This window comes from Oncorhynchus tshawytscha, linkage group LG10 (genome assembly GCF_018296145.1).
Source record: "Oncorhynchus tshawytscha isolate Ot180627B linkage group LG10, Otsh_v2.0, whole genome shotgun sequence".
NCBI lineage: Eukaryota > Metazoa > Chordata > Actinopteri > Salmoniformes > Salmonidae > Oncorhynchus > Oncorhynchus tshawytscha.
In genome coordinates this window covers 42,149,281-42,168,084 of record NC_056438.1, presented here as the reverse complement: position 1 = coordinate 42,168,084, position 18,804 = coordinate 42,149,281, and the positions used below count along the sequence as shown (strand labels likewise).

Sequence of the window (18,804 nt, the reverse complement as noted above, 5' to 3'; positions counted from 1 at the left end):
CAATGTTGGCTCAAATGCTTCCAACAGTTGTGTCAAGTTAGCTGGATGTCCTTTGGGTGGTGGACCATTCTTGGTACCACGGGAAACTGTTGAGTGTAAAAACCCAGCAGTGGTGCAGTTCTTGACACAAACCAGTGTGCCTGGCACCTACTACCATACCCCGTTCAACGGAAATATTTTGTCTTGCCCATTCACCCTCTGAATAGCACACATGCTTAAAAATCCTTCTTTAACCAGTCTCCTCCACTTCATCTACACTGACTGAAGTGGATTTAACAACTGACATCAATAAGGGATCATATCTTTCACCTGGTCAGTCTGTCATGGAAAGAGCCGGTGTCCTTAATGTTTGGTATACTCAATGTGTATATTGACTGAATACATTTTAGTTATTTAATTTCTATCAATCTTAAATATATATTCTTCCACTTGACATTTTACTATTTCGTGTAGATTGTTGACAAAAAATTACAATTAAAAACATTTTAATCCCACTTTGTAACACAAAATGTGAAGAAAACCAAGGAGTATGAATACTTTTGCAAGACATTGTAATAAACTTTGCCTCTAAAAGAACATTATTACATCCTAAAAGGTATGGCTTTCAACCTCCATTGTATCACAATCTTAACGCTTCCAACTCAACATTATTTCAAAAAGAGTTCAATATTCTTGCCTAAAGCATTCTGTAAAAACTGTTAATTCTCACCAAAGATGGAGATACTGCATTGTTGAAGCGATTGAGTCGATTGTCTACAGATGCATTTGACCGTTTTCCTTATAGGCCTACACGTCAGCAAATTAGTACGACGGTCCTTGCTTACACTGTGAGGTTCTGAGCTACTGTGCTTAAAACCATTCAAAGTGAGGAAATGTAAAAAAAAAAAAACAGATTCACAGATCTACTCAAGTAATGCTAGAGAGACAGCTGTGCTCAGATGTGAATAGAGAGTACACAGCAGTAGTGGGGAGTGAACCAGGATATGAGGAGTTGTAGGGTCTCTTAGGTTTAACTGTTACAATTGTTTAGACCTAGAAACCAGATAACTTTAAGGTATTTCATAGTAAATAGATGGACTAATCTGATCCAAAAACAGAGAATCCAATGGCCTGTCGCAGCTTAATTTGCCAACGTTGAGTATGAAGTGAATAAAAGCATAATTTCAAAGCACAGCAGCACTCCCTTCCATCTATATATACACACAGCATTGACATATTTGATAACATAAATACATAGAGTAAGTGTTCAGACTGACCAAAGTGCTAAGACACATTTGAATTGTGGCTCAAGTCCATAAGAGTCCCTACTCCGGGTACATGTACATTCCCAAAAGGCCATCTTCGAAACGGCAACTAGCACACACGGCTCAGACAAACCTGGGAATATTGGTAAACCTGGGAAAAGTTGTTCGACTATTTAGGGGGAATCAGATTCCTTACTACAAATACATGATCGACAGTCTCAGGTAGAGACAATTCTGAGGAGCCAGGGCATGGACTCACTGGACTTGGACTTACTAGCCATAGAACATTCAACACACACACACACACACACACGACAGGGTACATTGAATAAGAGGTCATATGACAATGGGATACATTCAAACTAAAAACTAAATGTGTAAATCTGGCAATTTTTAGGCTTTACAGTGTTTGTTTACATTTAGTTTGTTTACAAACATTGGACGTAATACAAGCTTATATTTTGGGTTCTGATGGGGTACGACAGTTGAACTAAACTCATGAGGCATTTACAAGTTATTTTCTTCAAGAATCAAATGGGTACATATCATTAATTTATAAATCCAAAAATGGATGCAGCAACTGCTGATTGCCCCTACCAATTTGAAGGGAAATCCCACAATCCTCCTTTTTATCAACAATAAGGATCCTAACAACTATCCAGACATAACAGGAAGATAAGACTGTGTGCGTAGTTTGCGTACATATTTTACATCAAAAAATGATCCTATCTTGAAACCTTGATTTTCATATATTTACGTTCCAACACCTTCCAAAAAGCCAGTCCCAACAGTTCCTACGCTTCCCTACCCTAATCCACAGCCATATTTTGTCTCCACTCCCCACCCCATCCCGATCTGCCCAATAAACAGAGTGACGCCTCCACCCTTGAGGTCTCATCTGATCTCTAGGGCCTTGCCCTCCAGTACCATCTTGATCTCTTTGGCATCCAGCGTCTCGTACTGCAGCAGGGCGGTGGCCAGGTTCTTGTGCTCCTTGGCGTGAGACTTGAGGAGCGCCCTGGCCCGCTCGTACGAATCCTGGAGGACCACACAAACCACCAGAAAAGTCAGGAAATTATTTTGACACAGCTAGGGGCATTGTCTCACATCAGCTGTCTGCACTAATAGTTCACAAACATTCATGGGACAGCTAAAAATACATTTGACCACAATATGCTGCTCTAACATTCGAAAATGTTACCAAGGTGACATCGTCCACTGAACCTCCTTTCATCCTCAAATGAGTCAGAGTTAAAACACTATAAACCTGTATCTAATATTTAAGCGATAAGGCATAAGAGGCTGTACTATGTGATTAATAGTCACAGGTAAATGGCGCCCGACACAAAACGAAGAGCCAGTCAACCCATTTACCTGTGACTGTATTCATCACATAGCGATCTTGCATGCCTTGTTGGTTTTATAAAACAGTTAACATATTAAACTAACAATGAATTACATATTTTAATTGATTTTGATAAGAAAATTCTTACAATTCCATTCTTCTACCAATATCATTCTACCACCAGTCTGGTCAAATATCGGTTTGTTCTTTTGGGCATGTTGCCACAGATGCAACCAGTTGTTAATTCTGTTGTTATGCAAAAGGTCTGTTCGTCCGTTCTAACAAAAATGTTTGCTATGCAGGCTGACTAACCTTCTTGTCACTTGCTAGCTAGCCAACTTCAGCTAACAGTCACGTCAAACATAGCACATGGAATAACAGTAAACTAGCCACATTTTAGTTTGCTTTCTATTGGCATTTACTTGGATATGCAAATGATAATGACACTGATGAGTGATTTTGCCTGGCTCAGAAATAGTGAATTCCTCATCTGGACACCGTTCATTCTGTAGGGTACAGGAGAGATGCCATTCCAAAAGTTTAAAAAAAATTGAATCTGATTTCAGACAGGCATATTAACCCCTGCTGTTAAAGCCAACCAGCCAGCAAGCTCTGTCAGGAGGAATGGGCCAAAATTCACCCAACTTATTGTGGGAAGCTTGTGGAAGGCTACCCAAAACGTTTGACCCAAGTTCAACAATTTAAAGGCAATGCTACCAAATACTAATTGAGTGTATGTAAACTTTTGACCCACTGGGAATGTGATGAAAGAAATAAAAGCTGAAATAAAATCACTTATTATTATTATTCTGACATTTCACATTCTTAAAATAAAGTGGTGATCCTAAATGACCTAAGACAGGGAATTTTTATTAGGATTAAATGTCAGGAATTGTGAAAAACTGAGTTGAAATGAATTTGGCTAAGGTGTATGTAAAATTCCGACTTCAAATGTATGTTATGTTAGCTGTGATTAGTGCGCCGAGTTCTTCAGCACAGCTGACTGCTCTAGCTGCAATGTTATTGCGCTGGCCAAATGTTACAAAGTACTAGCAAGGCACAGTGCCAGCTGTCATAGTCCAATACATACTTATTTATGAGAAAAGACCCATAACTTTATCAACAACCTGTCAAACTCGCTACCGTAAAGGCCATTCAAACAAGCTAGCACTAGGATGCTAGCTGGAGCACGTTTGCGCATCTGATCGAGCATGGTTTACTGTAATAACCAGTGCGTCATAGCTACGAAGAGCAGAATGATTTTCAGAATTAGGAACTAGTGTTAAGCGGGTAAGCAACATCTACATTTTTAGAGATGAGTTCCACTATAGATGTCTCATGGCAACTGCGTGTCCTGTTAGAATGATGCCATCTGACAGAAGATAATGGACGTGGGATTGAATTAATTTCTGTAAATCAAATCAGTGACTATGCATAGATAATAAACAGCGAGTAGCAGCATCATGAAAAGAGGGAGGGGGGTGTCAATGAAAATAGTCTGGGTAGCCATTTGATTAACTGTTCAGCAGTCTTATGGCTTGAGGGAAGACGCTGTTAAGGAGCCTTTTGGACCTAGACTTTTACGCTCCAGTAGCATTTGCTGTAGGGTAGCAGAGAAAACAGTCTATGACTACGGTGGCTGGAGTCTTTGACAATTTTTAGGGCCTTCCTCTGACACCGCCTGGTATAGAGGTCCTGGACAGTAGGAAGCTTGGCCCCAGTGATGTACTGGGCCGTACGCACTACCCTCTGTAGCGCCTTGCGATCAGATGCCGAGCAGTTGCCATACCAGGCGGTGATGCAACCACAAGCCAAAGAGCACCAAATCAGAGCCTTGGAAGGACGATGTATGTGGAAACTTACCTTTAAAAGTATCCTGACTTCATGTTCGATGGCAGCCTGTGTCTCCGGGCTCTGTTTGGTTTGGTCGGCATAGGTCATGACACCCAGCTACAACACAGGTGAGAGAGAGTGTGAGTGAGTGAGTGAGAAAGATATACTGGCCTCCCGGGTGGCGCAGTGGTCTAGGGCACTGCATCGCAGTGCTAGCTGTGCCACTAGAGACTCTGGGTTTGCGCCTCTCTGGGTTCGCGCCCAGGCTCTGTCGCAGCCGGCTGCAACTGGGAGGTCCGTGGGGCGACGCACAATTGGCCTAGCGTCATCCGGGTTGGGGAGGGTTTGGCCGGTAGGCATATCCTTGTCTCATCGCGCACCAGCGACTCCTGTGGCGGGCCGGGCGCAGTGCTCGCTAACCAAGGTAGCCAGGTGCACCTTGTTTCCTCCGACACATTGGCTTCCGGGTTGGAGGCGCGCTGTGTTAAGAAGCAGTGCGGCTTGGTTGGGTTTGTGTTTCGGAGGACGCAAGGCTTTCGACCTTCGCCTCTCCCGAGCCCGTACGGGAGTTGTAGCGATGAGACAAGACAGTAATTACTAACAATTGGATACCACGAAATTGGGGAGAAAAGGGGGTAAAAGAAAGATATACTGTCACAATATATACAGTGCATTTGGAAAGTAGACCCCTTGACTTTTTCCACATTTTGTTACGTTACAGCCTTATTCTAAAATGAATCAAATAGTCCCCCCTCCCCCATCAACCTACACACAATACCCCATAACGACAAAGCAAGAACAGGTTTAGACATTTTTGCAAATGTATAAATAAAAAAATTTAAAACAGAAATATCACATTTACATAAAAGTATTCAGACCCTTTACTCAGTACTTTGTTGAAGCACCTTTTGCAGCGATTACAGCCTCGAATCTTCTTGGGTATGGTGCAACAAGCTTGGCACATCTGTATTGTCTTGTCTGTGTGCTCTCCCCCAATTGCTCGGTTTGGCCAGGAGGCCAGCTCTAGGAACCGTCTTGGTGGTTCTAAACGTATTCCATTTAAGAATGATGGAGACCACTGTGTTATTGGGGACCTTCAATGCTGCAGATATGTTTTATGTACCCTTCCCCAGATCTGTGCCTCGACACAATTCTGTCTCGGGGGGCTACGGATAATTCCTTCGCCCTCGTGGCTTGGTTTTTGATCTGACATGAACTGAAGTTGTACACACATCTCAAGGATGATTAATGGAAACCGGATGCATCTGATCTCAATTTTGAGTCTCATAGCAAAGGGTCTGAATACTTATGTAAATAAGGTATTTAAAAATATATAATTTTATATATATAAAAAAAAATGATGTGTGTGTGTGTGTGTGTGTGTGTGTGTGTGTGTGTGTGTGTATATATATATATATATATATATATATACACACACACACACATTTGCAAACATTTCTAAAAACGTGTTTTCACTTTGTCATTATGGGTTATTGTGTGTAGATTGATAAGGACATTTAAGGACATTCCACAAAATGTGGAAAAGGGGAAGGGGTCAGAATACTTTCCGAATGCACTGTATGTAGTGCTGCAACATAGGGTGGTTACCATTTATGCCAATGAAGCTCATTGAATTGAGAAACAGAGATCTTTGTGAAGGTTCCACACTAGGTAGTAAGTATTACCGGGCATACAACACAAACAGCAGGCCTTTGCTCATGCAGTATAAGACATTAATTAATTTCCTCTTTCCCAAACAAACATAACTTACCCTCTCACACATTCCAAATCTGGTCACCATCATTCTTGCAATTTTGGTGGCAGCATCAAAGTCACTTGATGCCCCTAAAAAAAAAACAAGATGAACATGTATTTCATATATTTTGTTTAGTCTTGGACTCTTGGAAGATTATTAACGGGATAAAAGATACCAATGGCTCAGTAAGTCAGAGCATGGTGCTGGCAACAGTAAGGACCTGGGTTCGATTCCTGCATGGGTCACATATACTGAAAACATACGTGTCACTGTCAATGTTCCACAATTCTGTAAGTCACTTTGGATAAAAGTGTAAAATAAATAACATTGGATGTATAACATTGATGACCATACCATCAATCACTAAAAATTGAATGTAATTTATTTTACATTGGGATGCCAGGATTACCCCTACCCTACTGAGGTTACATTTGCAAAACCCTTGGTTAACATAGAGATTCTGGGAACATCCGTAGGTGGGGGGAAATTAACTATACTCTGGTAATCCGAACAATTGAACATATGCGGTGGTACTTAATGAATATGATGTCAGTTCGGTTGTCATCTGAGACATTCTCATCAATGATAAGATGACAAACTCTACAGTGGAAAGTCTACACATCAGAGTTATCAGATTCACATGGAATTGTTGTTCAATTCAAATGTTTGAATATTAAATTATTTGTGATGGGATGAAATGTGATTTTAGCTTCTAAAATGGGAGATGTGGGTTTTCATAAGATAGGGCTGCTCACTCAGTGGCCCGCCCACGTGAAGAGACAGAGGTTGTAACTATGAAACACCCCTGTTCTCCCTTCCTATATAAAGCCTTGACGACAATAGAACTTTCTGTTCCGGGGATGTAGGACGGTCCTATGTCAGAATGGTTCAGATAATAACTACAGAACCGTCATATCTGTTCTGCTAGGGACGTTTTCCTTAATGACGTAATTTGTAATCAAGCTATGATTTAATTATGTGTTTGTGTAATTAGTTATGTATTTAGTAAATAAATAATTAAACCCAATTTTGTATTGCTGATTCAAATTGTTAGCCAGGGTTTGCGCAGATAACTAAGAATTTACAACTTTCAGATGAGACTGAATTAAGGTGACGATTAATATTGACTGCTATTGATGTAAAATATTACTAGGACTTTAAGAGTTTATACGGAAGATAACAGCTCTATAAATATTATTTTGTGGTGCCCGACTCTAGTTAATTACATTTACATGATTAGCTCAATCAGGTGATATTAATTACGGAGAAATTATTTTATAGAATAGCATGTCATATTACTTAATCCGGCATAGCACGACACCGGGATGCACCATCCCGTTTTCTGGAAAATGTGTGTATACTGTAACTCTGTACTCTAATTGCCCTCCTACACCAACTCTACATCCCCCTGCATACCAGTGGTAATGAACTCATTGCCAAATATGATTTCCTCTGCCACGCGGCCTCCCATGCTGACATCCATCTGGGCCAGCAGCTGAGCACGCGTCTCGCTCCAGCGGTCATCCTCCGGGAGCATAGACACCTAGGATGGACAGTGGGGGAAGAGGAGTGAGGCCTGGCAGCGAACGGAACCAACCACTTCAATTTGACGATTCTAAAAACATAAAAAAACAATGATTTCATTTGCAAGACATAAACCCAGGGGGAATTAAGCAATATTATATTGGCATGCTCAGCAGAACAGATTCCTGAAAAAAACGTGGTTTATTTTGGTGTCATAGCCTTCATATAAGAAACCAGTATAAAATTAGTCTAACCATGTTGTGTTCCCTACCCATCTTGTTTCCTGTATATTTCAATTTCCCTATTTCCAGTCCTACTTACATGACCCAGGGAAGGACCTCTGGGCATGATGGTGGCCTTATTGATGGGCATGGCGTCCTTGGTGTAGTACGCCACGATAGCGTGGCCAGACTCATGGTACGCTGTGATCTCCTTGTTCTTCTTGTCAATTTCCACACTCCTCCTCTCTGGGCCTGTGGGAGGGAAGAGATGGATAAGAGATAAATCACTTGATTTCCTGCTCGAAGCCATTCGGTCCCTGAATGCCAAATAAACCCATAGGAAGGTCCGAGAGGATTGTATAGGTGTATGTAGTCCCATCTCGTTCACTCAACTATTGGAAGTCTGGGCACAATTCAGGTTTGGATTTATATTTTGAATGGGAGTGGTCAGAGTCAGTGGCATCCAGCGCTCACATTTGATTGGCTCTATGTAGAAATGCTTTCCAATTAGGAGCGGCAATTCCTTCTGTTCACTTTAGTTTTCTTTGGTCCGTGTCTCGCTTTTAATAGGCTATGCGGAATTCATTTTGTATCTTACAGGGTTGTTTCTACATAGAAAAGTATTTGACGGGCCGCCTAAGTGTTTTTTCGGGGGCCTATGTCCAAACAGTAAAAAAATATATAATAATAGTAACAATAAATGGGATGGAAAAAATGTTTTCAGTGTAAACTTAGGACGACTAAAAGAGATAAAGTATGTAGATTTTGGACACATATACAGTGCATTCGGAAAGTATTCAGACCCCTTGACTTATTCCACATTTTGTTACGTTGCAGCTTTATTCTAAAATACTAAGTACTTTGTTGAAGAACCTTTGGCAGCGGTAACAGCCGAGTCTTCTTGGGTATAATGCTACAAGCTCGGCACACCTGTAATTGGGGAGTTTCTCTGCATAGCCTCGCAAGGTTTGTCAGGTTGGATGGGTAGCGTCGCTGCACAGCTATTTTCAGGTCTCTCCAGAGATGTTTGATCAGGTTCAAGTCCGGGCCCTAGCTGGGCCACTCAAGGATATTCAGAGACTTGTCCCGAAGCCACTCCTGCATCATCTTGGCTGTGTGCTTAGGGTCGTTGTCCTGTTGGAAGGTGAACCTTTTCCCCAGTCTGAGGTCCTGAGCGCTCTGATGCAGGTTTTCATCAAGGATCTCTGTATTTTGCTCCGTTCATCTTTCCCTTGATCCGGACATGTCTCCCAGTCCCTGCTGCTGAAAAACATCCCCACAGCATGATGGTGCCACACCCACGCTTTACCGTAGGGATGGTGCAGGGTTTCCTCCAGACGTGACGCTTGGCATTCAAGCCAAAGAGTTCAATCTTGGTTTCATCAGACCAGAGAAACTTGTTTTTCATGGTCTGAGAGTCTTTCAGTGCTTTTTGACAAACTCCAAGCGGACTGTCATGTGCCTTTTACTTAGGAGTGGCTTCCGTCTGGCCACTCTACCATAAAGGCCTGATTGGTGGAGTGCTGCAGAGATGGTTGTCTTTCTGGAAGATGCTCCCTCCTCCACAGAGGAACGCTGGTGCTCTATCAGAGTGACCATCGGGTTCTTGGTCACCTCCCTGACCAAGGCCCTTCTCCCTCAATTTCTCAGTTTGGCTGGGCGGCCAGCTTTAGGAAGAGTCTTGGTGGTTCCAAACTTCTTTCATTTAAGAATGATGGAGGCCACTGTGTTCTTGGATCTTCAATGCTGCAGACATGTTTTATGTACCCTTCCCCAGATCTGTGCCTCGACACAATCTTGTCTTGGAGCTCTACAGACAATTCCTTCGATCTCATGGCTTGGTTTTTGTTCTGACATGCACTGTCAACTGTGGCACCTTATATAGACAGGTGTGTGCTTTTCCAAATCAAGTGGTAGAAACAGGATGCACCTGAGCTCAATTTCGAGTCTGATAGCAAAGGGTCTGAATACTTATGTAAATAAGGTATTTCGGATGATGTGGCAAAATGGCTTAAGGACAACAAAGTCAAGGTATTGGAGTGGCCATCACAAAGCCCTGACCTCAATCCTATAGAAAATTTGTGGACAGAACTGAAAAAGTGTGTACGAGCAAGGAGGCCCCAAACCTGACTCAGTTACACCAGCTCTGTTAGGAGGAATGGGACAAAATTCACCCAACTTATTGTGGAAGGCTACTCGAAACGTTTGACACAAGTTACAGAATTTAAAGGCAATGCTACCAAATACTAATTGAGTGCATGTAAACTTGTTACCCACTGGGAATGTGATGAAAGAAATAATAGCTGAAATAAATTATTCTCTCTTACTATTATTCTGACATTTCACCTTCTTAAAATAAAGTGGTGATCCTAACTGACCTAAAACAAGGAATTTTTACTTGGATTAAATGTCAGGAATTGTAAAAAACTGAGTTTAAATGTATTTGGCTAAGGTGTATGTAAACTTCCAACTTCAACTGTATAGTCTTTTGACTGTGCATAGAGTCTGTGCAAGATAGGGTCAACGTAAATAGTCAGTGTAACCATTTAATTAACTATTTAGCAGTCTTATGGCTATTTAGCAGTCTTTTGGCATGGAGTTAGATGCTGTTTCAGAGCCTGCTGGTCCGAGAACCGAGGATCCGGTACCATTTGCCGGACAGTAGCAGAGTGAGTCTATGGCTTGGGTGGTTGAAGACTTTGAAAACAATTTCGGACCTTCCTCTGAGAAGCCTGGGTTTCCGAGGCCAACAGGCTGACTACACCGCTCGTGTCACGTGCGCGAGTTTTGCAAAATAAATGTAGAAATCTATGTTATTCAATTATTGCACCCACACTGCTCGAGTGCGCCAACGAGCGTCTGCGTTGCCAAGGGAAAAAATAGAAGTCAGTTCTATTTCTGACGCGGATCGCGCTGCAAGTCCTGCCTCTGCCATCTCCTCATTAGTTTATAGAAGCAGGTACCTACGTGCCATCTCCTCATTGGTTATACCAAGGTGGGTGACTGAAAGACGAACGAGGTCGGTGGCGGTAATGCACCTCATTTATGAAATTTTCCAATCGCAATATAAAGTCAAGAGAAGAAAAAGCCTAGGAGAAGAGATGTCTAGAAACGATTTGGTTGACTGTTTTATGTGTGGATTAATTATCGGAGTAGAGGACCTTGTGCATTTCAGGTAAAATAACAACTCAATGTTTATATCCCAGGACAAATTAGCAAGCAACAGCAAGCTAGCTAAAGAGGACAAATTAGCTAGCAAGTGCAAGCTAGCTGAATTGCCATAAGGTTTAATGCTTTTTGACCTGTCCCCAAATTAATGTAATTGGTTCAGAGTTTGTTTTGATATTTTAACCTGCGTGTCGTGATCGCATTTGGTGTGGGAGGACAAAATACATTTATGCACGATGGCACTTGCGCGCAGCCGGTTTTGGTTCCATGTAAGGTGTAGGCAATACGGTGCCAATTCCACTTGGCCTAAGACGGGCTATCACCATATAGATTACACTTATCTAATCCTCTCAGATCTAAACAAGTGCCTAGGGGTAAGGGCAGATTTGTGATTAAGGGGGTATATTTCTATTTTCTCCCTATTCCTACAGAAGTGCTCACCCATGAGGATCTTGTCCTTGGCAAACTCCAGCTCTTTGAGGGTCACCATGTTTTTGCCATCCACCGCCGCTTTCAGAGCTGCCTGGTTCACCAGGTTCTCCAGGTCGGCCCCGGAGAAGCCCACTGTGCCCCTGGCGATGATCCCAGCCTCGATGTCTGCATGAGGAAGCCAGGTCGTTAGCAGGAACAGTGACAGCTAAGGTAGGTCAACTACAGTGTGACTTACTAGCATGTTACCACTGCAGATTCTCATATAGCAATCTATTAGCATGTAGCCATAGTCTATTTAGCATGTTGCCAGTGCAGATTATTTTATAACCATTGTCTTTTAGTTGGTAGCCTTTAGCTTGTAGCCATATTCTATTAGCATGTATCCAAATGACATGTCACCATAGTCTATTTAAAAATGTAGCCATAGTCTATTTTTAGTTTTTTATTTAACCTTTATTTAACTAGGCAAGCCAGTTAAGAATAAATTCTTATTTACAAAGACGGCCTACCCTGGCCAAACCCTAACGACGCTGGGCCAATTGTGCGCCGCCCTATGGGACTCCCAATCACGGCCGGTTGTGATACAGCCTGGAATTAAACCTGGGTCTGTAGTGACGCCTCTAGCACTGAGATGCAGTGCCTTAGACCGCTGTGCCACTCGGGAGCACAAAACAACAATATAATCTATTAGCATGTTACCACTACAGATTCTCATATAGCCATAGTCTATTTGCATTTACAGTATCTATTAGCATTTAGCCAAGCAGATTCACTTGTGTGAAGCAGGTGCTCATTAGCAATAGACTCAAGCTATGGCCAACACAGATCACACATATATTTGCTCCCAAGTGGTGCAGCGGTCTATGGCACTGCATCTCAGTGCAAGGGGCGTTACTACAGTTCCTGGTTTGATTCCAGGCTGTATCACGTCTGGTCGTGATTGGGAGTCCAATAGGGCGGCGCACAATTGGCCCAGCGCCGTCCGGGTTTGGCCGGTGTAGGCCGTCATTGTAAATAAGAATCTGTTCTTAACTGATTTGCCTACTTAAATAAAAGGTTCAATAAATTAAAAAAAATATTTAAAAAATGGATGTTGCTCGCGTACCAGGGTCTACTTTGATCTTCCTTAAATACCAGTTGAGGATTTCTGTGCGTCCTTTCACGTCTGGTTTGGAGACAGTGACCTGCATGTCAAAACGTCCCGGCCTAATCAGAGCGCTAGAGAGGGGGCGACAGTTAGGAGGGAGAGCCTAGGTTTGTTTTAACATGGCAAGCCATTCTGTACTTATGTAAACTAATACAACACAGGCCCTGTGATTGTGTAACATTATGAGATGAACAAAGCTTAACATACTTATCCAAAGCCTCGGGGAAGTTTGTCGCCCCGATGATGATGACCCCTTCATTTGGTTTGAACCTGCGGGCGACAAACTTGACAAGGTTAAGGGAAGTCAGGTTTCTCCCCACAGAAAGTAACAGCGGTGCTACACCACGTTAGTGTTCAGTATGGCACAACAGTGCAATACATTTTGCAACGAAGAATCTGTGTTCTTATTGGACAAATTCAGGTAGAAGATCTCTATTTCACTCCGTTTTAAAGATGTGACCCCAAAATGTGGTGTGTGTGTATTTATTAATTTCCTTGTTTTTGAAAGAAAAGCTATTTTTTTGTCCATTAAAATAACATCAAATTGATCAGAAATACAGTGTAGACATTGACTATTGTAGCTGGAAACAGCTGATGTTTTATGGAATTTGTGGGTACTAGTTAATGAAGCTGCCAGGTGAGGACGTGTGAGGCGTCTGTTTCTCCAACTAGACAGTCTAATGTACTTGTCCTCTTGCTCAGTTGTGCACCGGCGCCTCCCACCCCTCTTTCTATTCTGGTTAGAGCCAGTTTGCGCTGTTCTGTAAAGGGACTAGTACACAGCGTTGTACGAGATCTTCAGTTTCTTCGCAATTTCTCGTATGGAATAGCCTTCATTTCGCATAACAAGAATAGACTTACGAGTTACAGAAGAAAGGTCTTTGTTTCTGGCGATTTTTAGCCTGCAATCGAACCCACAAATAGTGATGCTCCAGATACTGAACTAGTGTAACGAAGGCGAGTGTTATTGCTTCTTTAAATCAGGACAACAGTTTTCAGCTGTGCCAAAATAATTGCAAAAGGGTTTTAATGATCAATTAGCCTTTTAAAATGATAAACTTGGATTAGCTAACACAACGTGCCATTGGAACACAAGAGTGATGGTTGCTGATAATGGGCCTCTTTACGCATACGTAGATATTCCATAAAAATATATTTTTTTTAAAAATCTGCCGTTTCCAGCTACAATAGTCATTTACAACATTAACATGTCTACACTGTATTTCTGATCAATTTGATGTTATTTTAATGGACAAAAAAAAATGTGCTTTTCTTTCAAAAACAAGGACATTTCTAAGTGACCCCAAACTTTGAATGGTAGTGTATACTGTCATTGAACACAACCCAGAAGAACACATTGAAAACATACCCGTCCATCTCAGCCAGTAGCTGGTTGATGGTCTGTCTGGAGTAAGGGTGCATGGGAGACTCGATTCTCTTCCCTCCGACGCTGTCCAACTCGTCAATGAAGATCACGCATGGGGCGTTGGCTTTAGCTTCCCCTGCAGATGTATAGAGAGAGATTGGGTTGTCTAGGGCAGGGTCTCAAACGTATGGTTGATCAATTATGACACAATATCATCTAGCTTGTAAACATTTTCGCAACCAGGTTTGGGTAAAAAAAAAAAATTAAACTGGGAAAAGTACATTATTAGGTTCAGGGTTGGAAGCCAGGAATTAGGGTGAGACTTGAAGATGAGATGGGACTCACTGAAGAGGTTCCTGATGCGACTGGCTCCAACCCCCACAAACATCTCATCAAATTCCGAACCGGTGGCGTAATAGAAGGGGACGTCGGCCTCTCCAGCTACGGCTCTGGCCAACAGAGTCTTCCCAGTGCCAGGGGGGCCAACCAGCAAGATCCCTACAGAGAGAGTGCACAAGCTATAAACAACTATAAATGATTCATATTGTATTACTGTATAAAAGACTGAAATCCAATGTGGAAGTAAACAATAAGATATGTAACTAGCTGTGAGATAAAGTGACTAGCCATCAGAATAGATAAGAGTAAGAATAAATAACAGAGTAGCAGCAGCATATGATGAGAGTGTGTGTGTGTATGCATGTACGTACAGTGGGGAGAACATATATTTGGTACACTGCCGATTTTGCAGGTTTTCCTACTTACAAAGCATGTAGAGGTCTGTAATTTTTATCATAGGTACACATCAACTGTGAGAGGCAGAATCTAAAACAAAAATACAGAAAAATCACATTGTATGATTTCTAAGTAATTAATTTGCATTTTATTGCATGACATAAGTATTTGGTACATCAGGAAAGCAGAACTTAATATTTGGTACAGAAACCTTTGTTTGCAATTACAGAGATCATACGTTTCCTGAAGTTCTTGACCAGGTTTGCACACACTGCAGCAGGGATTTTGGACCACTCCTCCATACAGACCTTCTCCATACCCTTCAGGTTTCGAGGCTGTCGCTGGGCAATATGGACTTTCAGCTCCCTCCAAAGATTTTCTATTGGGTTCAGGTCTGGAGACGGGCTAGGCCACTCCAGGACCTTGAGATGCTTCTTACGGAGCCACTCCTTATAGTTGCCCTGGCTGTGTGTTTCGGGTCGTTGTCATGCTGGAAGACCCAGCCACGACCCATCTTCAATGCTCTTACTGAGGGAAGGAGGTTGTTGGCCATGATCTCGCGAAACATGGCCCCATCCATCCTTCCCTCAATACGGTGCAGTCGTCCTGTCCCCTTTGCAGAAAAGCATCCCCAAAGAATGATGTTTCAACCTCCATGCTTCATGGTTGGGATGGTGTTCTTGGGGTTGTACTCATCTTTCTTCTTCCTCCAAACATGGCGAGTGGAGTTTAGACCAAAAAGCTCTATTTTTGTCTCATCAGACCACATGACCTTCTCCCATTCCTTCTCTGGATCATTCAGATGGTCATTGGCAAACTTCAGACGGGCCTGGACATGCGCTGGCTTGAGCAGGGGGACCTTGCGTGCGCTGCATGATTTTAATCCATGACGGTGTAGTGTGTTACTAATGGTTTTCTTTGAGACTGTGGTCCCAGCTCTCTTCAGGTCATTGACCAGGTCCTGCTGTGTAGTTCTGGGCTGATCCCTCACCTTCCTCATGATCATTGATGCCCCACGAGGTGAGATCTTGCATGGAGCCCTAGACCGAGGGTGATTGACCGTCATCTTGAACTTCTTCCATTTTCTAATAATTGCACCAACAGTTGTTGCCTTCTCACCAAGCTGCTTGCCTATTGTCCTGTAGCCCATCCCAGCCTTGTGCAGGTCTACAATTTTATCCCTGATGTCCTTACACAGCTCTCTGGTCTTGGCCATTGTGGAGAGGTTGGAGTCTGTTTGATTGAGTGTGTTGACAGGTGTCTTTTATACAGGTAACGAGTTCAAACAGGTGCAGTTAATACAGGTAATGAGTGGAGAACAGGAAGGCTTCTTAAAGAAAAACTAACAGGTCTGTGAGAGCCAGAATTCTTACTGGTTGGTAGGTGATCAAATACTTATGTCGGCAGGGTAGCTTAGTGGTTAGAGTGGCGGACTAGCAACCGGAAGGTTGCAAGTTCAAACCCCTGAGCTGACAAGGTACAAATCTGTTGTTCTGCCCCTGAACAGGCAGTTAACCCACTGTTCCCAGGCCATCATTGAAAATAAGAATTTGTTCTTAACTGACTTGCCTGGTTAAATAAATAAAAATAAAATGCTAATTACTTAAAAATCATACAATGTGATTTTCTGGATTTTTGTTTTAGATTCCGCCTCTCACAGTTGAAGTGTACCTATGATAAAAATTACAGAGCTATACATGCATTGTAAGTAGGAAAACCTGCAAAATCGTCAGTGTATAAAATACTTGGTCTCCCCACTGTATGTATGTATGTATGTATGTACGCACGCACATATGTATGTATGTACAGTACCAGTCAAAAGTTTGGACACAACTACTCATTCAAGGGTTGTTCTTTATTTTTACTATTTTCTACATTGTAGAATAATAGTGAAGACATCAGAGCTATGAAATAACACATATGCCATCATGTAGTAACCAAAAAGATCAAAATATATTTTAGATTCTTCAAAGTAGCCACCCGTGCCTTGATGACAGCTTTGCACACTCTTGGCATTCTCTCAACCAGCTTCACCTGGAATGCTTTTCCAACTATCTTGAAGGAGTTCCCACATATGCTCAGCACTTGTTGGCTGCTTTTCCTTCACTCTGCAGTCCAACTCATCCCAATTGGTTTGAGGTTGGGAGAATGGCGGTCAGGTCATCTGATGCAGCACTCCATCACTCTCCTTCTTGGTCAAATAGCCCTTACACAGCCTGGAGGTGTGGTGGGTCATTGTCCTGTTGAAAAACAAATTATAGTCCCACTAAGCACAATCCAGATGGGATGGCGTATCGCTGGAGAATGTTGTGGTAGCCATGCTGGTTAAGTGTGCCTTGAATTCTAAATAAATCATCAAGTGTCACCAGCAAAGCACCCACACACCATCACACCTCCTCCTCCATGCTTCACAGTGGGAACCACATATGTAGAGATCATCCGTTCACCTACTCTGTATCTCACAAAGACACAGCGGTTGGAACCAAAAATCTCAAATTTGGACTGAGACCAAAGGACAAATTTCCATCATCACCACGTCCATTGCTCATGTTTCTTGGCCCAAGCAAGTCTCTTCTTCTTATTGGTGTCCTTTAGTAGTGGTTTCTTTGCAAAGTGTGCAAAGTAGTCATCAAGGCAAAGGGTGGCTACTTTGAAGAATCTCAAATATGAAATATATTTTGATTTGTTTAACAATGTTGTGGTTACTACATGATTCCATATGTGTTATTTCATAGTTTTGATGGTCTAAATTATGGGTGCTCATTCTCAGACAAGATCACTTTCTCAGGCTAGACAAGATGACGCCTCATCCCTAGCAAGAAATGTATGTGCTTCTGTCTAACTATTATTAATAATAGTTAAAATAGTTGATTTTAATCTAATGTCTTGAAACATGTACACATTTAAGAGGAGGGGTTGAAAATGTGTAATGATAAACAAGAGAAGTGCATTGCATTCTGTTGGCTACTCTTTAATGTAATGTCAACACGGATGAGAGAAATGATAAGTTGTCTATTTGGTTTTCCAGAGTCCTTTTCACCTGTCCCCTATCACTGTGGTGTTTGCTACTGGCTGGCCTTTGTTCGCTCATTGGCTGGTTCAGATTTACCTAAAACAAAAGAGGAGGTGAGTGTCCTATACTGTAGTATGTCATCCGTGCCCTGTGAATCAGTCATATATAAATATATAGAAAATCTAACTCTGTATATACCTCAGCACTTTCAATGCTTTCAATGGGGATTCTCCATTAAACATGCTTTTTGGTCCAGGTTACTACATGATTCCATATGTGTTATTTCATAGTTTTGATGTCTTCACTATTATTCTACAATGTAGAAAAACCCTACCTCTTCATTTTCATCTTCCATCAGAGGAAGATAGTGTGCCTGGCTGCCTGCCTAAGCAACTTCTTGAATTCAGCATTGTTCAGTCAGTCTAAACCTGGGTCTTGTTCATTAGGACACAGAACAATTTTTTTCCGAAATGTTTTGCAACGGAAAACAAATGTGAGCGTTTCTTATTGAACAAATCCAGGTAGTCCTTTCTGTAAATGTTTTTCTTGTTTGGTGCCTAAAGAACACGATCCGGATCAACTAAAGAACATAACATGTATGCAAGGATGACTAACTAAGTTGCTTTGGATAAAAGAGTCTGCTAAATGGAATATATTCTTATTATAAAACAGCTCAGTGGTCTGCTGCACCTTTCGGCAGTCTCCCTCCGAGGATGGTGAACTTCTCTGGGCTCCGGAGGAACTCCACCACCTCCTGCAGCTCGTTCTTGGCCTCCTCCACCCCCTTGACGTGCTCAAATGTCACGTTCTTCATCTGGACAGGGTCCACCGAGTCCAGGCCTGATGTGGTTCGGAATCGCACTGTCCGGAATGGTTAGATTAAGGTTCGAAATCACACTGCTCGGATGCAAACACATTCTTAGCTATGGTTAGTTTTTTTTTTGCCAACAAATCACTGTTTTTTAAAAAGAATTCGGTAAAGTAAATTGACGGAAACAATTAGCATCAATATCACAACAT

The 18,804-nt window shown here is 42.1% G+C and overlaps 1 protein-coding gene across 3 annotated transcripts in view; it reads right to left on the bottom strand.

The window, feature by feature from the left end:
* Positions 1–260: 260 nt before the first annotated feature.
* The window catches only part of LOC112260243 (ATP-dependent zinc metalloprotease YME1L1), a 49,583-nt gene continuing 31,039 nt past the window's right edge, over positions 261–18,804 (bottom strand). For 2 of the 3 annotated variants that reach the window (XM_024435181.2, XM_024435183.2), the window contains exons 8-18: positions 18,475–18,645; positions 14,382–14,534; positions 14,040–14,172; positions 12,878–12,940; positions 12,629–12,741; positions 11,533–11,688; positions 8,024–8,175; positions 7,595–7,721; positions 6,194–6,267; positions 4,453–4,539; positions 261–2,282 (exon numbers count right to left, since the gene is read on the bottom strand). In XM_024435181.2, the coding sequence (XP_024290949.1) occupies positions 2,139–2,282; positions 4,453–4,539; positions 6,194–6,267; positions 7,595–7,721; positions 8,024–8,175; positions 11,533–11,688; positions 12,629–12,741; positions 12,878–12,940; positions 14,040–14,172; positions 14,382–14,534; positions 18,475–18,645 (1,373 nt within the window). In that variant the 3' untranslated portion in view covers positions 261–2,138. The remainder of the gene's footprint in view (positions 2,283–4,452; positions 4,540–6,193; positions 6,268–7,594; positions 7,722–8,023; positions 8,176–11,532; positions 11,689–12,628; positions 12,742–12,877; positions 12,941–14,039; positions 14,173–14,381; positions 14,535–18,474; positions 18,646–18,804) is intronic. The other variant, XM_024435182.2, reaches the window with a different exon arrangement.